At 28.9% G+C, this 25,407-nt stretch overlaps 1 protein-coding gene across 1 annotated transcript; it reads right to left on the minus strand.

Annotated features, from left to right (window-relative positions):
- Positions 1–19,685: 19,685 nt before the first annotated feature.
- Positions 19,686–21,409, minus strand: LOC126670237 (CBL-interacting serine/threonine-protein kinase 25). The gene has a single exon (XM_050363918.2). It carries the CDS (start codon positions 21,133–21,135, stop codon positions 19,807–19,809), a length of 1,329 nt encoding a protein of 442 aa, XP_050219875.1. The 5' UTR covers positions 21,136–21,409; the 3' UTR covers positions 19,686–19,806.
- Positions 21,410–25,407: the final 3,998 nt, after the last annotated feature.

Genomic DNA, 25,407 nt, shown 5'->3' on the forward strand with positions numbered 1-25,407 from the left:
AATTTGTCGAACAAATCGTTTTTTAGCAAGGAATCAACTTACAATCCTGAAAAATAATTATTACTAACTGCATGAGTAAAATAATTTTATATTGGCAAATGTTATCCACAACTTTAACTATATTTCCATATATATCATACTTGAAAAATTGTGTCATATCTTATAGGATATAAATATTGGACAACAAACTGTTGAAATCCCACAAGCGTTCTCCCTTTCTAGTTAGTAAAAAAAATAAAAAAAACAAAGAGACATAAATTTGAATACAAGCCCCAATTTTTAAATTACAAAAAAAATAAAAAATTGTGTCATATATATCATCATTTTTTCGACCTTTGCTAAGTATATATTTTCAATCGATTTGGAAATTATGTGAGATTAATTTTATACTCATAGATATATAGTATCGCACTACATCAGATTTAAACTGATTGTATGTGTATCTGATAAAAATAAAAAAAAATTGTAATATGATATGATTTGAAAACATATTATATTTAATAAACAAATTAAAGCCGTTGATAGATATAAATATTTTGTTTTTAGGTTTTTAAATGATTTGCACCATATAAACTTGATAATCCTAAGATTTCATCAAGTAATTTTAAAGGCCGGAAAATCATCCCTTTTAGTTTAAAAATTCAAATTCATGTTTAAACTTTAGTATAGAGATAATATTAGAATCATTTCGAATCAATAATTATAATCCTCCATTTATTTTTAGTTGTTACTTTAAACAAATATATTTGCCCATTAATAATTGGCCTAATTCCTTAAAAAAACCCTGATCTTTAGCCCCTTTTCAATCCTACCCTAACGTTAAAAACTGGTCAATTTTACCCTATGTTATATTTTTGTGTTTCAATTATACCCTGAAATATTAAATTGATGTTTTTTTTATTTGGAAAAAATTAAAAAATATTCTCCATGTCTAGCATATATTAATTGTATATGTTGAAAATTTATTTAAATTTAGTTAAATTAATTAAGAATTTAAATTAGTTTTAATTTGATTATGATTTTTAGTTAGTTTTTAGAAATAAAACACTTATTTGTACTTTTTTTAATGGAAATAAATTTAAATTTATCTTTAAAATTAGTTAATTAAATGATTTTATCATTTAAATAAAAAAATTATGAAAAATAAAAAAATTATGGTACAATTGAAACGAAAAAATGCGAAATATGGTAAAATTAACCGGTTTTCAACGTCAGAGTAGAATTGAAAAGGGACTAAAAGGTCGGGGGTTTTGAGGTATTAGACCTTAATAATTTTCATATTTATATGCAATTAGTCATTGCTCGATTCTGAGTAATTGATTAGTCATATTTATATGCAATTAAAATTTTACCTACCCAATAAACAAATTATGGGCGATGGTGATGCTAGCATAATTTGCATAATTCTCTTACAATTTCATATATAGATTAAACTGAAAAATATTAGACTTATAGAGGAAAAAAAATTGGCCAAACCAAAATTAATGTCTTTTCAAATAATTTCAAGTCAAAAGTCATATCAGAAGCATACAAAATGGTTGGTTTAGTGATATGTGGTAATTCATGAGATCAACACTCATTACGTGGTTATGATGATGCATGCAATGCAATACAATTTCTAGATGAAACTTTTTCAAAATAATACAACTAATTAATGATGTTTTTATTATTTATTTTCTCACTTTTGGTATTCTTCAAGAGTCGAGAACAAACCCCCGCTTATAGTCCTTAGGTCAATGTTGTTTTTATGATCATTAGACTTTATTTTTAAGTAATACTAATAATATTACAATAATTTACTATAGCACCATATAAATGAAAATATATGTCAATAGGATAGCTGATGAAATTAAATTAAACCGTCTTTAATTATACATTTTTGTAAAATAATTCTAAAATTACTTTTTAGAAGAATCTTGTGATACTTAAAATATCATAATCTAATGGTGTTAAAAAATTATCATAATATTGTAAATGTTGGAAATATATCCTGATTTAACTGATTTGCTAATAACATCTATTCAACTCTTTAGAATTATTTAATTGTACTCCCAACCAATAGCGTAGATTTCAATTTGTCCCTCTTATTTTTTTCAAAAATATGTATTTGTTAAGTATTTTTTTTAAATTTATCATGTTATTTGTACAATAATTATATATTGACCCCTTTAATTTAAATAAATTTTAGATTGCATATATTATATGATTTTTGTTTCGTCCTCCTTAATTTTGATTTCTGGCTACGTCCTGTGTCTAACATGGCAATTGAACATGTAGGTTTAACTAAAAAATTGAAAAGAACGAGTTTTTTTATATATGGTTCAGATAAATTAATTTTAAAAAGTAGTAAACCGATTTCAAAATATAGGATAAATTTTTAGCAAATTGGAAAAACTGAAATAGATTTATCATTAATATCTGAGATATGCAAAGAAATACTAGAAATGCACTCCACATCCTCCAAAGAAATTCAATAAATCCAAATTCCATTGATCCTTCCGAAACATAAGGTCTTTATTAATCAGGATAGGTTTATAAGGCCTAATTATTTAAAAACCACCTTGTAATTTTTTTTGTTTATACCATAATCTAGTAAAAAATTCAAATATATCCTATTTTAGATTTTTATGTTTCATCTTTATCCCGAAATATTAAATTGATCTCTTTTCGGGTGAAAAAAAATTTAAAATAATCTTTCATTTTTAATTTATATTCTAATTAGACGTTAATATTGTTACACGCGAGGAAAATGATGAACAGACCCAGGTCTGTTCATCTTGTCTGTAAGAAAATGAACAGGCCCTGTGTCTGTTCATCTTCTCAGGCGATGAGGAGGACGTCCTTCTCGTCGCCTGAAAAAAAAAATTAAATTTTGAAAAAGATAATTAGGTTCCGGCGGCGGCGGGTTCATAAATCGGAAAAGTACGTGATGAATTGGAACCGTTTTTTTAATTTATTTAATTTTTAATATATTTTTTAAAAAATAAATAATTACTAGGACTTATTTAATCATTTTTAAAACTTAAGGACTTGTTTGTGTGTCTTCAAATGGAAAAAGATAAGGATATAATCCTTCTATTTAGTACTTTTTAATATTTTCATCCTTAGATTAATTAAATTGTCAATTGAATCCCTTTTTAGGGTAAAGATGAAACATAAAACCCAAAAGAGGGTACAATTGAACTTTTTCCTAGATCATAGTATAAACGAAAAAAAAGTTATAAGGTGGGTGTTTTTTAAGTAATTAGGCCGATTTATAATATTTGAATGGTGTAAATAAATTTTTAAAAAGTTAGATTTTTGATAATTGGATCAAAAATAAAATAATAATACCTAACTGCCGCATGTTAATTTCTTTTTTCATCTTTTATCCTGCCTTATCTTATATAATTAATGTTTAATTTTCTTTTAAATTTACAAACCCGCATTATTTAAAATTTTCTAAAAGAAATTGTCAGTACATTTTTTTATTTCCATTCGCTCTTTCTTTTTTCTCTCTCTAATTTCTTAATTTATTGTTATTGTAATATATTTTTTTTCCGCTTCTCCTCTCAATTATACGAACAATAAATATTACTCAAATTAAAAGATATTTGAGACAAAAACAATAAATGGTGACGATAAAATGAAATTTTTGTTCGTTCTTTTATAATAGTAATAATTTACTAGCGATGAAGATGTTAATGAAATTTTTATATATACTATTTTGATTAGTTTTGTTGTTTGTATGTCTTTATTCTATTATTTTTTTCATTTGATTGAAAAAGTTACACACCACATGCTTAATAATGTAACTCACAGTTCACATAGATTTTGATTTGGTTTCAATAATATTTTTTAATATATCAGTAAGCTTCAATGGAGTATTACTAGATTTCCAGTAGTTCTGAACTTGAAATTTAATAGGTATTTCATTATGTTTTCAATACGTAATAAAAGTTTTACAGTAGTTTTGGCACAATTCCAGTAAAGTTTCAGTAAATTAATTTCAAAAAATATCAGCTAAATTTCAGTAAATTTAAATTAAGTTAACTATGAGTTAATTAATTTCAATTAAATATCTGTTAATTTATCAAAAAAAAATATCTATTAAATTAAATTAAAATAATATTTAAAGTAAATTTCAATCGAGTATTGTCTGAATATTTGGTAAATTTCTATGAGTCCCAAACATATATAGATTAAATATCAATTAAATTTAGAAAAAATTGCATCAATGACCCACATTTTTCAAGTTATACGTTAGCGACTGACAAGATTATTTTGTGCAAAATTATCTTTTTTTTAATGTTTGCAAACCTCATTATAATTTAGTCCTATTTTACCCCTTATCAAGAGTTAAGGAGTGGAAAATTAGGTGACAGTTGGACCAAAAGTGGTCTGACAGGTCGGGATGATCGTACTGTGCAGTGGTCGGTTGCCGGTCAACTACGGTAATCGGTCGGTCGACTTTAGCTATCAAAATTTAAAATAATTAAATAAAATATTCTTTTGCTTCCAATGTGATCAATTATCAATGTGACTTGCCATCAAGTCAAGACTTATTTGTTGTTATTATTTACATACTCATTTTTATATATAAATTGGGGGGGGGGGGAGAATCTTGTGGAAGAAATTGAAAACATGACCTAACAGTTTACTGCTTGATGTTTATACCATTTTAGCTATACCTTGTTGGTATACATCACTACTAGAAAATACAAATTTAGCGACGGATTCGAAATCCGCCCCTAAAATTAACGACAAAGTTTGAAATTTTCCGTGAAATTGTTGCTAAAAATAATTATTCAAAAATTATTTATGAAAAAAATTATTTAAAAACATAATTATTTAAAAAAATTATTAAAACGGTTTATTTGTTTTAAAAAAAATATTTTTTAAATTAAATATTTTTTAAATAATTATTATGCAAAACCAATCATATTAGAATGCAGGAGAAAATTCTGGGAGTAAATAAGGTTTTTTAGTTATATTTAAATATGATATACATAAATATGTAATAAAAATCTGAGTTTGTTAAAATGGAGTTACGCATGAGAAAATTTCACGATTAAAGAATTTTAGATGGGAGCAATGGAAGGATGAGTGACCTACTGGGAAGTATGTGAAGATTCTAAGTGGGTGGCGGTTTGTGACCTATCGTGGGTGAGTGGGTGATGGTGGGCGACAGATAAAATAATAATTTTTAACTAAGATTAATTTTTTTATTTAAAAAATTGAATCCACTAAATAATTTAGCGACCGAGAATTTGCCACAAATTTAAATGGTAGAAATCGAGTAGTGCATGTACTCTTAATAATGTATAATTGTCAATAAATTGTGAATAAGCTTAATCATTTTTTTTTCCGGGAAAAACCCTAACCGTCTATAGCTCTTTTTTCAATTTTTCTTCGGCTGCCGTCAATGGTTTAGGTAATGATTTTGACGGTAGCCATCTTTTCTTTTAGGGTTAATTCCTAAAAAAATCACGAACTTTACACGAAGTTTCATTTTAATCATGAACTTTAAAAGTTGTCATTTAAAGGCACGAACTTTCATTTTGTTTCAAATCTATCGCCAAAGTAAAATCCGATGTATTTTATCGAACAAAAAATTCCTAATCCTATATACTCTAACTAAAAGATAATAAGATTTAATGTCGATTTATAATTTGGGTCTTTCATTAATGGTTTATTTAAGAATTTAGTCAACAAAAATACACTGAAATGATAGATTTGAAACAAAATGAAAGTTCGCGCCTTTAAATGACAACTTTTAAAGATCATGATTAAAATGAAACTTCGTGTAAAGTTCATGATTTTTTTAGGAATTAACCCTTTCTTTTATGTTATTTTAATTTCAAATAGTATAATAAGTAGCCAAATATTTTTTATTTTTTTCTTGAGGGATTAACATTTATCGACGAAGCGCAAATCCAATTCAAATTTTCATAAATCAAGAATCGAAGATAGATGGAAATCATTCAACAATAAAGATGAAATCGTTCATGGACTATAATAGTTTTTTTATTGTTTTAGTATTGTATTTTGTTTTGAGAATTCTATTTTGTCCTTTCTATATGAAGGGTTTGTTGTCCTTTTTATGTGAAAGGTTGTTGTCCCTTTTTTTACGAAGGGTGTTCATGTGTTGGTTGTATTCGCTGTCACAGCTGTGGTTTCTGATTTCATAAATCAGTTTGCGGGTGATGGTGAAGATTGAGCGAAGACGGCACTTTATTGGCGAAACAGTTAGATAATTTATTTTTTATTTTCATAAGTAGATCTGCGAATTAGACAGCATGTTGTCTGTTCCATGTCAGGTCATCGGGTTTAATTTTTGAATTTTCCCGAATTTCTTACAAATGTAACTGTTTCATATTCAATTAATGAAGTTTGATGAATTCTCAAAAAAAAAAGCTTAATCATTTTTTATGAACAAAGGGTCAACGCGCCCCTTGAACTTGTGACACGGGATCATCTAACCTAATTTATACTTTTGAGCAACTAACCCAAAATTTTTCATTTTTGGGTCATATAACCCCATAATTTATAATTATTTTAAAAAATAGATTTAGGATAATTATATTGCAACAATTAGGGAAGTTTTAATTAATTTTTTACATCCCTCACCTCTGATTTGTAGTTTATGCATTTTAAAAATACAATTATTGCGTTTGACCTAAAAATGAAGAGTTTTGGGGTTAATTGACCCTGTGTCACAAGTTCAAGGGGCGCGTTGACCCTTTTTTCATTTTTTTATGCACTGATTATAAATTTTTTTAAAAATTAATTTACTTAAAATTAATATAAACTCGATATAAAAATGTGTATGTATTTTTTATATGATGAAAATTAATAACAACAAGCTTCTATATTTGTGGTGAAACATATGGTAATAAACATTAGAGGTCATGAATTCTAGTAATCAGTGTTTTAAAAATTGAACCGGTGGTCGAACCGGTGAGACCACTGGTTTCCGGTTCAACCAGTTTAACCAGTTCAATGATCGGTTCAACCGGTTTAATAAATTTAAAAAAAATTGAAAAAAATTCAGGTTCACCAGTTTTTTACCGGTTCAATATGGTTCAACATCCGGTTTTTTACCGCTTCATACAGGTCCAATCCGGTCCAACCCAATTCAACCAAAAGATCCGGTTTTTTATCTTTTTGAACCGGACCACTGACCGGTTCGTAGTCCAACCGGTCCGGTTTTTAAAACACTGCTTGTAACAGAAGCAGTAAAATCTTTTATAAAAATAAAAAAAATATTATGGTATATGAAAATAATTTCTTTTTTAAGCCCATTGATAGCTCATAAGGAGGTATTTAAGCCAATAATGTTGAGTTGGATATGGAGAAGGACAAGATTTTGTAGTCATTGCGATGTTCAATGTTATGAGATTTATGGGCTCAGAAACTTGAAAATAATATGGGCTTCACAATTGCATCATGGAGAGTGAATTTGCATTGAGAAAATTACACCAAATCACCCAAAAACTCAAAAGTTTGTATAAATCACACAACTTTTTTTTTTTTGCAAATAAATCTCTCAATTTTAAAAGATTTTTTTCATCTCTACCTTTTAATAGTTGTGATTACTATTTTATCCCTATGGTGTATTTTACCTATTGTGTTTCCATTACACCTAATAATTTCTCCTCATTTTACATAAACCGGGCCAATTCAAACCGAACCACCACCGGCCAGACCATTATTGGCCGGTCAACGGCCGGACCACCGCGGTCAACGGCCGGACCACCGCGGTCAACGCCGGTCAACGGCCGGACCACCGCGGTCAATGCCCAGACCACCACCATTAATGATTTGTGGTCTAACCATTTTTAATGGTTGGACCAATTTTAGTTAGATAATTAAAAATTAAATAAAACACCATTTTGGGATTGAGGGGATTTGAACCCTTGACCTTTTATAAGAGAGAGGTTGTGCTTTGCCATTAAAGCAAAGGCTAATTGTTGTCAACATTTACTCTATAATATATATGTATAACTGATTATAAATTTAAATTAACTTATTAGAATGAAATTAATTTATAGTGTAAATTAAATATCAACTAAATATCAACTTAAATTAAATTTATTATAAGTTTAATATTAAATTAGTGTAATTAAATTTATTTATTTATTAAATATTTATACAATAAAAAAATAAAATATACATATATTTATATTTTATACAATTTATTAATATATAAGTAAAACTAGTAAAAATATTTCACTTTTTAAAATTGAAAAATATAATGGTTTAGTGGTCGTAGTCGGATATGTGGTAGTGGGACCCCCGTGGTGTGCGTAAACTCAATAAGAACTCAATATAAACTCAATGACGACTTAATGTCAATTCAATGATAACTTAATGTCAACTTCATTATGTATATTATTAAAAGTAATTTATAATATAACAAATAAACTAATAGTAATTTGAAAGTAAATTATTTAAGGTTTTATTAAAATAAAATAAACCGAAAGTAATTTTAATATAAGTGAACTGAATATAAATTTAATATTAACTCAATGTGAACTCAATATAAACTCAAAGTAAACTTAATGTGAACTCAATATAAATTCAATATAAATTTAATGTTCACTGAATGTTAATTCAAAGTAAATGTTTTGATAAATAATTATAAATTTAAAATGAAATTATTTTATATTATTATATAAAATTATTTTTCTATAATTTATACTTTCAAAAATAAACTATAGTAGATTGAAAGTAAATTATTTAAGTTTTTATTACAGTAATTTGTGTGAATTTAATGTCAACTCAATATGGACTTAATGTCAACTTAATGACGACCCAATATCAACTCAATGTAAACCTAATGTCAACTCAATGTAAATTTAATGTATTTTAGTAAGTATACTTTTAAAAATTAACTTAATATCAGCTCAATGTAAATTTAATATCAACTCAATGTCAACTCAATGTAATCCTAATATCAACTCAATGTAAACCTAATGTAAATCCGAAGTAATTTTTTAGTAAATTATTTTAATTTTAAAATGTAAATTAATATCAACTCAAAATAAACTTAATAACTCAATGTCAACTCAATGTAAACCTAATATCGACTCAATGTCAACTCAATATCAACTCAGTGTAAACCTAATGTCAATCTGAAGTAATGTTTTAGTAAATTATTTTAATTTTCAAATGTAAATTAATATCAACTCAATGTAAACTTAATAACTCAACGTCAAATCAATGTAAGCCTAATGGCGACTCTATGTCAACTCAATGTAAACCTAATGCCGACTCAATGTCAACTCAATGTAAACCTAATTTCAATCCAAAGTAATTTTTTAGTAAATTATTTTAATTTTGAAATGTAAATTAATATCAACTGAATGCAAACTTAAGAACTGAACGTCGACTCAATGTCAAACTAATGTCGACTCAATGTCAACTCAATGTAAAGCTAATGTCGACTCAATGATGACTCAATGTCAACTCAATATAAACCTAATATCAACTCAATTTAAACTTAATATAAATTAAATTTAATATCAACTCAACGTCGACTCAATGTCAAGTGAATGTAAATCTAATATAAACTCAATGTAAAATTGATGTAAACTACATGTCAATTCAAAGTAAATGTTTTAGTAAATTATTATAATTTTAAACATTAACTTAATATCAACTCAACGTCGACTTAATATCAATTTAATGACAGCTCAATGTCAACTCAATGTAAACCTAATGCCAATTCAATGTAATCCTAATGCCAACTCAGTGTAAATCTCATGTCAATGCATGCAAACCTAATGTCAACTCAGTATAAATTTAATGTCAATCCGAAATAGTAAATTATTTTAATTTTGAAATGTAACTTAATATCAACTCAACGTAAACCTAATGTCAACTCGATATAAATCTAATGTCAACTCAATGTAAACTTGATGAAGGTTACATGTCAATTTAAAGCTATTTTTTTAGTAATTTATTATAATTTTAAAAACTAACTTTATATCAACTAAATTAACTTATATAATTTATTTTGAGTTTATATCGAGTTGACATTAATTTAATTGTGTTTCTAATACATTAATTTATAAATTTATTTTAACTTAATTTATTTTAAGTTAATATTTAATTTACACTAGTATTAATTTAATTAGAATAAATTAATTTAAATTTTAACAAGCATAATATTTTATTAGTATTTTATAATAATATATAATTTATAATCAACCATTTTAATATGTTTACATTTAGTTTAAATGCTTCCTTATACATTATTAAAGAGTATATGTATATATATTAAAGAGTAATTAAAGACAACAAACATGTCTTGCCTTGATGGTTAGACACATGGACAAAGTGTGAGAGGTCATGGGTTCTATTCCTACTAATAGCAAATTTATATTTTATTTAATTCTTTTAAAATCTCACCACTATAGTTGACTGCCGTTGACCGCGAGTTGACCGCGGTGGCCCGGCCGTTGACCGCGGTGGTCCGGCCGTTGACCGGCGTTGACCGCGGTGGTCCGGCCGGTCGCCGGCGTTGACCGCGGTGGTCCGGCCGTTGACCGGCGTTGACCGCGGTGGTCCGGCCGTTGACCGGCGTTGACCGCGGTGGTCCGGCCGTTGACCGGCGTTGACCGCGGTGGTCCGGCCGGCCGGTCGGGCCGGAATTTGGCCGGTGGTCGGTGGCGGTTGGTTAGATTGTCTAACCAAATCTAGATTTGCCACGTGTCATCATTTGATTGACTCAAACATAGACCAATGAAATGTTGACAAATACTAAGGACAATATTGTCTCATTTTCTTTTATTTTGGGTTATGAGGGATTTTTGTAAACTTTTTATTTTTTTTGAGAGATTTTTGCCAAAATCAAAATGCTGAGGGAAAAGTGAAACACCATAGCATTTTTAGGGGATTTGTGTAAAAAACCCATTTGCATTTGGGGTGGTGGAAAAATTGGCCCAAAATGGACCGCCATTTGTATTGATGTATATAGATTCCAGGAAATGACGCTGTGTATTTGTTTTTGAATTTTTTATAAATTTTTTGATATTATAAATTTTTTTACTTTTTATTTTGTAAAAATATTTTTTTTTTCAATCTATTAATAATCCAATAATAATCTACCAATAATTTACCGATAATCTAATTTAAATAATTTTAAAGCAGGCAATGCATTATTTGTCATTTAGACAAGATATTTATCTCCATTACTAATTTATGAGCAAATTACTTTGAAACATTCATATATGCTATAGTTTATACGTTCGTCCCTCTCGTATGAAAAACAAATGATGGTCTTCCATTTTTATTTTCGTTATTTTTGACTATTTCTAGAGTTAGCCAACTGAATTAATTTAAATTTTTAATTTGTTTAAATAAAAATTACAGTACCACGAGATTTAGTGAACAAGTTTAATATAATTTTTAATATTTTAATATTTCTTAAAAATAAGTTTTTAAGTTTTAAAAACCAAACGAGTAAAAAAATTAAAGTAAAATTTTAAAATTTTAAAAATAAAAAAATAAAAAAATTAATTTTGTAAATTTACAATTTTTATTTTTATTTATATCAAAAATAGTTTTAAAATTAAATTTTAACTCACTTCACACAAGACAAAGAGACTATATTATTAAATATAAAAGTTGTATTATATATCATTAAATAGTATAGAGTTAAAATATATGTGAGGCCCTGGCTCACAGTATAATTAAACAATGAATCAAGTCACCCCTTCAACTTAGTACAAAATATTAAACCAGTCAATTTCGCGGTTTTTGGTACAAATAGATCCAAAACTTGCATTTTTATTTTAAAAACTCCGCTTGGAGTGTGAGTTTTTAAATTTAATTTAATTTCTAATTATACCCTCATTAATCAAAACTCTAATTATACCCTAATTAACCTAATAAAACGCTATTAATTCTAGTTAATTAAAATATTTAATCCCGTCACCACTCCGGCCACCACGATCTTCTTCCTCTCGCACTCCGGCTAGCCACCATATATTTCGAAATCAATTCACCCCGTCAAGGACAGATCAGTGTTCATCGCAATGAACAAATCGATGAAAACGGAAAAAAGGCGGCAGGGTGAAATTGACTGATGAAGACAAAGAAGCGAGGGGATGAAGTGAAGGTGGTGATAGGGTGGAGGCAAGGAAAAAAAAGTAGTGTGGCTTGATTCAACGGTTGTGGTGGCAGCTGGGCATTTTAATTTTAAGATTTGAATTTCTTAGGATTTTAGGGTACAAATTAAGAAAAGGGTAGTAATAGTTACTAAAATTTTAATTAAAAAATATTAGTCTCTAATTTTTTAAAAATTAAAAAATATTATTAAATTAAATATAATTAAGTGTCACTTTAAAAATAAATAAAATATTAAGAATTTTTTTAAATTTCTTGCCATTTTTTAAGTGGAGAGTGTAACACACACTAGAGTGCGATTGGAAAATGGATGAATGATGGATTTTTCATACGCAAATGCGAATTTAGAGTCTGTTTGTACTAAAAATTGCGAGATTGACCGATTTAATATTTTATACCAAGTTGAGGGGGCAGTTTGATTCCTTTGTTCTAGTTTATTTATTTATTTTTTGAGGAAATTTGTTCCCATATAATTTGTTCCTGTTTTATTACTAAAAATTTGGACCCACTTGTAAATCTATCTGGCTCCTAGAACTCTCTAACCAATCAAATTAGAAAACATAAATATCAAAATACCAATTCGTTTGTCCTTACTGCCAAAAGTTGTTGTCATGAGATAAGATAAGATAAGTTTTAGTGAAGGTGTAAAAAATATACTTATTTTCTTTCATCAATGGCTTATTCTTTATTATTTATTATTTTTCCATGAGATAAAGATCTATTAGTTGTTACCCAAGATTAACAGAAATTAATTAATTATCATGCAAATTTTAAACAGACAAACTATGACATGAGAGAATTGATAATCGAATCCCCTAATCTCATACAACAAGAAAGGATTTGTTCACTAATCAAGTTTTCAAGTGTTGTTTATTGTTTATCTCTTAGACTAGATATTAACAGTTTTCTTTTTCGTGGCATTATTATTGACTTCAGTTTAACTAAACCAATTAGATCTAATTGTTTAATTTCAAGCTAAATAAATTAGTTTTTTTATTAGTATTATTTTGGAAGTATGATCCCATTCCCAACCTTCATATATAGCATATGCGACTCCGGTTCTAGTATGTTAAAAATCTATGAGCAGAAATATTAATTCTAAAAAGATTAGACGATCTTTCTTTTTGAAAAGTTTGAGACAAACGTTAATATTGTTGGATCTAAAAAAAATTAAATAATATGTCGTTTGGTCTAAAAAGAATGTATCGCTTAGTCAAAAAAAGTTTAAAAATTGCCAAATAACGTAATGTTCGATAAAAAAAAATCACTTCACCGGAATACATTTCTTAATTCCGCCGGTGTATAGGATGGAAAACCAACATATCATGAAAGAGGAATAGTACTGGATCACTTATACAGCGTCGGAAAATTGTACTGCCACATTTGAGCATACAATTACTCATGGATTGGTGATATGTGGATTTTGTTGCTTACTTTTGTAATTCTTGATGAAGTTCCACGAAGAAGTAGGTTTTATGTCTTTTTCCTTGATGAGATGTGCCTATAATTATGTGACAAACAACCCAATATATCACTCTCTAGACCATACTGCAACCAGAATTATAGATCCATTGATTAGGGAATGTTTTATGTAATATATATGTTGTAAGATAGATATCGATTGTTGAATTTTGACACTAATTGCCGTCACCGGTTCGTGACGGATTGGTAAACGCGGCGAAATCAAAACTATTCAATAGGTATTTAATTATGAATTTGATAATATAACAAAATAAACAAATAACACAAGAGATTTATGTGGTTCTGTATTAAAGCGTATATTTACGGATGAAAGAATCGATCCTTCCACTAATCATCAAAAGGAGTACAAAATTGGCGGATAATCACCAAATAGAGAACATCTCTGGTAATATGCTCTTAAAATAAAAACTCACAAAATGTTTAACTCTCTACAAAAAATAACTCAAACGGTAAGAATTATTATATCCTCACATCACACACACCCACACACGCGCCTCTTTTTCCCTTTATTCAAATGAATGTCTACATTGTGTATTCGGTTTTTGATGTAAACTAAAAGGTGAACAAGGTAATGTATTTATAGAGAGCAAATAATCTATGTGGCATTAAATTAGTATTTTGACAATCTATAAGCTTATTAGAAGTTCTTTTTTAGTTACTAACGTATTATTTATCGTTTATGATGTTTTTCACATTAAAAAATAATTAAAAAATTTGTTTGATTTATTTTTGAAAGTTATTTTTAAAAAAAAAAATATAGACACTGTGTATAAATTAATCAAAACTGTCTTTTCTCTAGCAAGCAGAGTTAGAGAAAGACAGTTTATTTTTTTCTTCAGTTATTGATTTTTTTGTTATAAATTTCGTCTAGGCGGGGAAAGGCAATTTTCGATTTAAAACTAAAAATTTACTATTTCTTCATCACTTCATTTGTATATGTTTTACGGGTTTTTTTGAACAAATTTTGTTCATTTTGAAAATGAGTTTTAGTGATATTTTGTTATTTTTGTTTATGCTGATGTATTCTTAGGATTCGATCACAATTTTATTGTTCCGACAATCATTAATACCGACTCTTGATGAATATGGTTGTTTTAGTTTTCTTTTAATTTATTTCCAATTTGTTATGACAAATTTGTTTCTTGCAGCCTTTTGTTTTAACAATTTTTATTGATGATTCAAATTTGTGTGTTGTAGTGCAATTATATAATTTAGGCTTAATGGCAAAAAAAATCCAAACCTTTACGACTTGTTGCAATTATATCCAAATCTTTTAATTTTTGCAATAATATCCAAATTGCATTATTTTGTTGCAATAATATCTAAAATGCACTTTTATATGAATTTTTTTGAGTTTTTTGTCATTTTTTGGGACTTTTACTATATTATTATACATCAAAACATAATAATAGGCTAATATCTTAATTGAAAACAACAAGTTTAGCCATCAATTTGACTATTATTGCTACAAAAAATGCAATTTGGATATTATTGCAACAACAAAAATGTAATTTGGATATTATTATAAAAATTAAAAGGTTTGGATATAATTGCAACAAATAGTAAAGGTTTGGGTTTTTTTTTACCATTAGGCCTATAATTTAATAAAGATAATTATTCTACGACTAAAGTATTTGTATTGTGTCACTAGAATTGTTTGTAGCGTCGGGAGTTTGTTATTTTTATTGGTATATGGTCCATAGATTATATAAACAGATTTTAACTATCAAACGATACTTTTAAATTTCATATTCAAACTACTTCTGTTTTTTTTTTTGGCAAGACTATGACTTCGAATTTTAAACGGATGTGTATATATAAGTATGGGAGTTTGCTATTAATTCTGCACCACATCTCTACCGAGTGAGAAAAGAAAAACTATTAACCTGTTGTGAACACGCGTCGCTAATTGTCATCATGAGAGCTGGATTTTTTTTTTTTGAAATGTTATGAGAGCTGGATGTAAATACAAGGGAACCCAAAATGGGTTAAGAAATTTCCACTATTGGTGTGTTCGGCAGAATTTAATTTGGTGGGACTAATTTTAAGTAACTTTTGGGATTTTGATGTCTCAACTGACACTCCCCTTCATTGGGCCATGTACCCAACTCCAAGCTTCTCAATATGTGATTCACATTCACTTCTTCCAACTTTTAAAAATAGGACTCTTTTTTTATAAAAACATAATCAACTAAATATTTGTAAATATATGCTCTAAACGTTTTATTGTAAAAATACGCTCTTTAGTAAATTATTAATAAATAATTAATAAATAAAAAAATGTATTTTTATAAAATAAAAGATTAGAAAGGGTATTTTTACAACACTCCCAACTATTTTTATAAAAATTTCAAAAAACAAAAAACATACCGGGCATTAATTTTTCTTAAAAATATGGCTATTAGTAGTATGTTTGTAGGCAAGGACATATAAATCTATTTGATTTAAAAATAATAATAAATTATAATTAAAACTTTTAAATTCAATATAATATTATAATCTCTATTATCAAAAAGTATAGGGTTAGTCCTACCATATAGCACCACATGTAGTGTTTTTTGTAATTTAAATACGAACTACCATTTGTATCAAATATTAGCACATTCATTCAAATATTTTTATTTATTAGTCTAAGACTCATTTCCGGCTATTGGAATCTAACGTGACTCGTCAGATTGTTTTGTCATGCCAGCATGGCCTTTTCCATGCGGCGTCGTTTCGCTCCAGCACCTAATCCCCTCATTTTAACACACAACGGTATCATTTTTATTTAATTGAAACAGTGTCGTTTTCTCTAAAACTTGATTCCCCTCACCATTTCCTTCTTCCATCATTCCATTTCGACCTAATTTTCATTTTCTCTCTCAAAATCCCTAAGTCTCTCTGAAATCTCCAATTTGTCACTCTCATATCCTTATTTCTCACAACTTCGTTTCTTCTTCCCAACTTTCAATGACGAAGCATAATTACGAGACCAGTAGTAAAAGAAATTTCATTTACTCTGAAGCTACAAATTCGAAATTCAATGCGTTAAACATTGCAGTCATGGCCTTGTTGCTTATGTGTACACCTCATACACAAAATGGAATTTTGGAAGGAGGTTTTACCGGTGCTACTGTGCTAGCTTATAGAGTTGAGTTTTAATATTATGCCTTGAAATTTATAATTTTTGGGTGTTTCAATTTAAATATATTCTGCCATCTTATTTGACGGTATTTTTGTTAGGATTATTAATTTTTGGTTGTGATGTTAAGGTTGTAAATTTCCGACTGTTATTCTAGGATTGTGAATTTATGATACTGATGTTAGGCTTGGTTGTGATGTTAGGGTTGGCTCTGATTTAACCCAAATATTTGTTGTTATTTGGTCTAATTATTATGTATTTGGTTATCGTTTAAAGCACGATTTGAGTGGATCGACCCAGAGGTAACTGGTCATTAAAGAAAATTTATGACTAAGATAATTGAAAAGAGGGATGCACAAGAAGAGGCGTTGAAAGTGAAAACTACGGTGGAGGCCAAACTTAGATTTGAGCTGGAAAGTAATGCAGCTAGGATGACAGCTTCTCAAGGCCTTCTGGGTGTGCTGACATGAAAAATGAACAATGCTAATCATAAGAACCTTGAGCTGTAACAAACAATGAATAAAACGGCCGAGATGAACTTAGAGTTCGAAAGCAAGTTGATAAGTTTGGAGGGATCAAGTCTAAACTGTTGAATGAGAAGAAGAGTTCGCAAAAGAGAAATGAAGTGTTGCTGAGGATTACTTGGTTTATGGTTCTGCATTGTCAGTAGTAGTTTGTTTTTCTCCATCCACTTACACATCAATTTTATTATTCCCAAGCAAAACACATTTCATCATATTCAACACAGCTTTATCACACTCTAGTACTCTTAATCCATTTTTAACTACATTACAGGGGCTCGATAACTAAGTTTAGTTTCTTTGTACCCTCACTAGAAGAGGCGTTGAAAGTAACAATTGAGGCGGAGGCCAAACTTAGATTTGAGCTGGAAAGCAATGCAGCTAGGATGACAGCTTCTCAAGGCCTTCTGGGTGTGCTGACATGAAAAATGAACGATGCTAATCATAAGAACCTTGAGCTGTAACAAATAGTGAATAAAATGGCCGAGATGAACTTAGAGTTCGAAAGCAAGTTGATAAGTTTGGAGGGATCAAGTCTAAACCGTTGAATGAGAAGAAGAGTTTGCAAAAATGCAAAATGAAGTGTTGCGATTATTTTATTTATGGTTCTGCATCGTCAGTAGTAGCTTGCTTTTCTCCTTCCACTTACACATCAATTTTATCATTCTCAAGCAAAACACATTTCATCATATTCAACACATCTTTATCACACTCTAGTACTCTTAATCCATTTTTTAACTACATTACAGGGACTCGATAACTAAGTTTAGTTTTTTGGTACCCTAATCCTTTGGCAAACATGAGTCTAATACTTTAAAATTAAACTCAATCTGGACGGTAACCATAATCTGCCTTTATCTTTCCATCCATATAAACCATTTCACCACTGAAAGTGTAAAATTCTCCACCATAATGATACCACATAGAAGACCCAGAAACATATATTTGTTGTTGCATTGAATTTTTTTTATCAATTAAAACGATACAAGTCTAGGGTATTTTACTAAAAACGAAGCAAACAAAACAATTAATTGTCAATTAAGCAAAAACATACCTCAACTGATGATGGAGTGAGAGGATTTCCCCAGGAGGAACAACGACCTCCAATGAATTCCTCTTCTATAAGCGTTTAGGACTTCAAATAGGGGTTTCGGTTTTCAAAATTAGGTTGTCTGTTGGAATAGTGTTTTCATTTAATGTTCAGAGCTGGGATGCAAGTTGATTTAGGGATTATAATGGATGTTCGTTTTAGGGATTTTAATGGAAAATGAAAATTAGGTCGAAGGGATGAGAGAAAAGGGAAATGAGTGAGTGAAATTCAGCTGTTTAGAAAACAACACCGTTTTAATTAAAAAAAACGTAATGTTATATGTTAAAAATGAGGGGATTGGGGGCTGGAGCGAAATGACGCCGCATGGAGAAGGCTATAATGGCGATGAGAAAGCAGTCCGGTGAGTCACATTGAATGAATTCCTCTTCTATAAGCGTTTAGGACTTCAAATAGGGGTTTCGATTTTCAAAATTAGGTTGTCTGTTGGAATAGTGTTTTCATTTAATGTTCAGAGCTGGGATGCAAGTTGATTTAGGGATTATAATGGATGTTCGTTTTAGGGATTTTAATGGAAAATGAAAATTAGGTCGAAGGGATGAGAGAAAAGGGAAATGAGTGAGTGAAATTCAGCTGTTTAGAAAACAACACCGTTTTAATTAAAAAAAACGTAATGTTATATGTTAAAAATGAGGGGATTGGGGGCTGGAGCGAAATGACGCCGCATGGAGAAGGCTATAATGGCGATGAAAAAGCAGTCCGGTGAGTCACATTGGATTCCAATAGTGAAAACGGGCTTTATACTAATAAAGAAAAACATTTGAAAGATCGTGTTAATATTTGAGACAAATCGTATTTAAATTGTAAAATGCAAAAAGTTATGCTACATGGTAGAATCAATAACCCAAAAGTTTATAAGCTCTAAATATTTCCCTAAACTTCTCAATCATATTTTCACAAAAGTTTATAAGCTCTAAATATTTCCCTAAACTTCTCAATCATATTTTCACAAAAGTTTATAAGCTCTAAATATTTCCCTAAACTTCTCAATCATATTTTCAGGTAGTCGGTAGCCAACTTTTCCTAAATATTCTGCAATACTGCTATTGATTAAGACATTAACATTACTTGGCAGTAGTTGATACAACCCATTTATAAGTGCGAACCTATATACCACAAAACAATTGTCCATTTTATTTTTTCATGGGTATTTTAAAGATTCCAAAATACTATTATTTATAGTATTGTTATATTAAAAAAATACCATTTCGCGGCTTCTCATTTTGACATTTCTCGTTTCAGTATTTCTGTTTCCGTTACAAAACAACATACTACAAAAATATGCTAATTCTTGGAAGTAATTATGAAGATTCAATTCATCAAGCTAAGCTAAATATTGATTCAACTTTCTCTATTTTATATCCAAAACCCTGCTTTAAATCACTAATCACAACATAATTACAGAATAAGTAGAAAATGAATCCCTAATCAGGATTAAGAATTCATGATTAGTCTATCTATAACAACAACTGTTTTTCGTCACTAACGTTACAAACAGAGTCTCCTTGCCATGTCCACACAATATCTTTCAACGCAGGCCTTACATCTTCTTCACAAAATTTAGCATACTCCAAAGTATCACCCGACGATTTACACAGCTCAACAATAGCCACCTCCGGAGCCACCTCGAAAACCTCCGCCGTCACCAAAAGTGGCCCTTTTCTTCCCTCGTCTGGCCCTTGTAATTTCACTTTAAAATCTTTAATTTTCGCCGCCTTAAAATTCAATCCTTTAGCGACGCCTTCAATTTTCGTCATAATTGCTCCGGCTGAAAATTTTGAAGTGAACATGGACCCTGTTTTCCTCTTGTTCTCGAATAAATTTGATAAATCAAACCCGGAAGACATCGATGAAATGAATTCAAAAGCGTTGAAGAATTTCGGAGACGGAATTTTAGTAATCACTGATAAAGATTCATCTTCTTGCTCTTCTGTTTTCTCTAAATTTGATTGTAAATCAGGAAATGATAATGATCTTATGAAACCTTTACGAAACCAAGGATTTCGCATTATCGCGGGAATTGTAACTCTTCTCTCTGGATCAGCAACCAAAAGCCGAGAGATTAACCGTTTGGAATCTGTAGAAAACCAACCCGGACATTCAAATTCAGCTTTGAAAACTTTACTGTACATTCTCATCACATTCTCATCCTGAAACGGCAAAAAACCAGCAACAAGAACATAAAGAACAACACCACACGACCAAATATCAGCCTTTGATCCGTCGTACCCTTTTCGTCTAAGAACCTCCGGCGCAACATACGCCGGAGTTCCACACTGCGTGTGAAGCATTCCGTCGTTGCGTAATTGCTCAGGCAAAGCCGAGAGACCAAAATCAGAAATCTTTAAATTTTCATTTTCATCGAGTAACAGATTCTCCGGCTTTAAATCTCGATGAGAAACGCCTCTACTATGACAAAAATCAATTGCGCTGATTAATTGTTGAAAATATTTACGAGCAATATCTTCTTTAAGTTTACCTTTAGCGACCTTAGCGAAAAGTTCGCCGCCGCGAACGTATTCCATGATGAAAAAGATTTTAGTCTTGGTCGCTAAAACTTCTTTCAGCTCGACTACGTTTGGGTGACGAACTAATTTCATAACAGAAATTTCTCGCTTGATTTGCTCCATCATTCCTTCTTTTTTGACCTGATCTTTACTGATAACTTTAATCGCCACACTTTCTCCGGTGATTATATTTCTGCCGTAATAAACTTTGGCAAAAGTTCCTTTGCCTAGTAATCTCCCCATCTCATATTTCTCGAACACAACGTGCCTCTCTTCCATGGCTGAACAAAAAGAGAAGAAATTTGAGCTCAAAAATGGAAATTCAAGAATTAAAACTGAATGGGTTTTGTCTGCATTAAGAACAGAGTAGATATGTAATCCAAGAAAGAATATTGATAAGTAGGGTTTCCATGAAATGGATAGATCTTGATTTTTTTAGGGTTTTGAGTGAAACTGTGAGAAGATATAGAAGAGAAAGATTGTCCTGAAACTGTTGTGTTTAGTTTTTTCTTTGGGAGAGCCGCAAAGAGAGCACACAGAATGAAGAAAATAAATAGAGTTGTTTTATTAAATTTTAATTTATAGGAGAAAACTACAAATAAGGAGAGGACACGATGATGATTAGGGTTCAATAATAAACTAATAGTAATTTTTTAAATAACTATCTATCAATCTATGGATCATTTTGTACTCTTGTTCCAAAAAAATTAACTCTGTTTTATCACATTTTATTAGTCATAGTCTTAACAAATAAGTTAAAATACTTTGAAATTTTTTTATATATATTTTTTTTATAAGCGGGAAGGGGAGAACTTGTGAGATTAATTAAACTCACGACCTATCAGTTTGATACTCAGCGTTTATACTATTTGAGATATAGCTAATTGTAATTTTAAAAGTTATTATTCAACACATCTTTATATTATTTATTTTTTATTTGATGAATTTTTTTCAGGAACGGAAGTTACAAGCATGTTCGTCAGACACGATTAAGTGACATATAAAATGACAAAAGGTTCATATTTTTTATTTATCAGATCAATGTTTTTTAATTTTTTATTCAATAAATTCATGTACTTTCAAATTTTTTGTCTGATTAGTCTTTCAAGTTTGACGATGTAGCCTATTTTGCCAACACATTGAGTTATTAGGTGGACATTTAAATACGGGAAATATAATGCACGCACTTTCTTTCTCCAAAAGACTCTAAAATTCAAGATAAATTAAGTATCGAAATTCGATAAAAACATATTTATAAAAGGATTGAACAAACAAAAAAATATCAAATATTATGATATAATTAAATTTGAATTTTAAATCGATAGAGATAATATCAATTAAATATTTAATTATAAATATTCTTTATTATTTAGAGATTTTAGTCTACTTATAAATCATGTTTCACTAATAATCACAATTCTATATGTTTTCACTTATTGGCAAAAAAACATCACTTAATTTTATTTTACTTATGGACTATGGGTTAGTTAATGGGTTCGGTCTTTTGAAAGATGGTTGGTAGTCAGCCATAATTGGGTGCTGCTGAAATGGCTCAATCATGAGCCAAATGTGCATAGGTTTACCTGATTTGGGGTCCAAAATTAGTAATCTTCTGCAAAAATACACATTTCTTAAATTCATTCATATAATAATTACTTACCTTGATAGCAAATTTCTTTCATTTAATTATTTTGGTAAGTGAATAAATTTATTGCTTAAAAAACTATGTGAAAATGTCTTTTAGCAATTTTCTTACCTATGATATGAATTATGGCAGAATGATATGTGTCTTCATCATTGAACTGGAAGAATATAAAGATGGAATTTAAATGTTGTTTATAAAACTATTCATCTTTTGAAATTTGTTAAGAATTATAATCACAAATATTTTGAAAATTTTAGTTTCTCAAAAGTAATTGATGGCCGGACATTTCGACGATAGTTAAACATCAAAAGAAGGTAGATGGCTAATCGGACAATTGTCCGATCAGTTCTCTGATATTTAAGTCCGTTTAAATTTAAGAGAAAATTATTTATGAATTATAAATTTTGTGTTTAGGCAATACCTCAAATTTCTTATATAATAGTAGTGAGGGAAAATCTTGTAAATTTTAAATAAAAATGAGATTTATATTTAGCATAAAAAACCAAATAGAAAAAGGATTTGTACTTGACATGTATGTTTATTTAGTAATGAGTCTCCTATTAGGAATGAGATTAATAAAAATTAATAGAACTCTGTGAAAATACATACTGAAAAGTGAAAATTAAACTGATTAATTTCAAATTCAATTCTCACATAGTAAACTTGTATGATTAATAGAGAAAGATAATTGTGATGGTTAAATCTGTTATTTCAAGTTTTTAATTTCTATTCAAATAGTAAAGTCAAATTAGAAAAGAATAATTTGGGCAATATAAAACAAATTGCTCTAGCCCTAGTAGTTTTTACTCCGAAAATAGTGTTACCCAAAATAAATTGCATCATCTCAATGATTTGCAACGATTAATTTTAATTTCTAACAGAGAACAGTTACTAGTTCAATACAGTTTTCCTTTTTTTGAAAATATTATTTTTTTTTAATTTTTTTAGGATTAGCATTTGTAAAAAAATTTAATTCCACACCTTGAATAAAATGTTATTCAGTCATTTAAATCATAACTTATTAGTTAATTAATTGTTTTAGTTTTAGCAAACTGAAAAAAATGTCAAGATTTAAATAGTGTTGAATTATTGTGTTTGATGGTATACTTGTATAATATTGTGGTGGGTTAAGATATTTTGTATGATAATCTAATTTTCAAATCAGAGTGCCGCCAAAGGAATAAAACTTTAGTCTCCTGTATAAATGAAGCAGAATTTAATACAACATTTGAGACATGGATTTAATTATTTTTCTATTAAAGAAAAAGATACATGCACCGATAAAGACCGCATGCATATTTAAAAAAAATCGAATAAAACGAATTTAATTATTTGCAAAAATATTAAGGCCTGGCCTGCCACCAGCACCTGAAGTTTAATAATTTATTTTTTATTGATATTCAGAATATATATATTAAGTATATTTTACGTAATTAATTTATAAATTTATTTTTTTCTGGTACAATTTATAACGTTAGCCTTGGCTACTTGCTTTTAGCCAGAAGTCATGCATACTTGTGGTTTAAATTCCACCATATACAAGTTTTTTTTTTCGGCTGTATTTTCTTTACTAGTATGACCAATAAAAATTAGAAAAGTCGTAAATTGACTTGCTTCGTCTTAAATTGATTTCCAAGCAGTGCACCGTTTTGTACTTAATTAAAGTCATAGACTGATGATTAAAAGAAAAGTCATAAACCTATGGCTTCAAACAAAAAATGTCATAAACCGATGACCCAAAATAAAGTACTTTTTCCGTCTTTAAATATATGAAAAATTTATTTTAAAATGTATATATATATAAAAATTAATTGTATTTTAATTTAAAATATTTGTAAACATATTCTTACTTATTTTTATGGATATGATCAATTTAAAATTTATTAATATCCACAGTTTCAATAAATTTTTAATCATAGCAATTGAAATAGTTTAACATGTCTAAATTCATGTCAATTTTATAAATGCTATAAATCCTCTAGATTAAGTTTACAATTATTATTTAATAAACTATAATTTCTGTAATTTATTAATTTACAGAAATTATAGTAGTGTGGGACGAAGAAAATATCATTGATTCCTTTCATATCAATGAAATATTTGTCCGTATAACTTAAATCAGCCAAAAACCCTAGCCGTCTCTCTCTTTTGAGAAACTTCTCAAACCCTAATAAGTTTCTTCCTTTTTGTTCATTTGGGAGGTGGTTTTTGGTTCTTGGCCAAAAATCACCTCCCCTATCTCTCAAATTCAGTTCTTTAGCCTTTTTCATAGTTTTTATCTTTAATTTTGAATAAAGTTTATTTCTTGACCAATTTTGGTCTAGATCTAGAAATTATTTTCTATTTTAATATCTTAATTTTATTAGATCTGTTCTAATTGAAATTAAGAATAGTTTTTTTCATCGTTGGAGATGAAATTTTTTATTGCGATGCAAGCGGTTTGGATCTCTAAAACAATTAGAGCCACCATCTTACGACGGATTTCACCAAATATCGGTATATTTTGCGTCAGTATAGATGATGTCTTTAATGTTCAAGAGAAGAGATATGTCACAGAAGATGTGATTAGGGACTTTAACGATGAAGTTATAGCTGCTAGCTGTAGCGGTCGTGCGATTAAAGTTAATATTATCATGCCAAGCGAAACTAATCTAATTCCCTTTATTTCAAAGGTTGTAATGGATGCCTTCAACAACAACTATTTGCTTTGTAATATTATCAGTTTGATAGCACATGACTACTTTAACTTAATTGAGATGCATATATGTTGTTTTAATTACGATAGAAAATCTCATGTGATAGTATATGACTATTTTAGCTTATCTAATTGGTTGGGGCATGTCCCTCCGATTATCAAATTATATGTACTGGCTGATCAATCAGCTTTTGATTAATAGAACTTTTTA

The sequence above is a fragment of the Mercurialis annua genome, linkage group LG2 (assembly GCF_937616625.2).
Source record: "Mercurialis annua linkage group LG2, ddMerAnnu1.2, whole genome shotgun sequence".
NCBI lineage: Eukaryota > Viridiplantae > Streptophyta > Magnoliopsida > Malpighiales > Euphorbiaceae > Mercurialis > Mercurialis annua.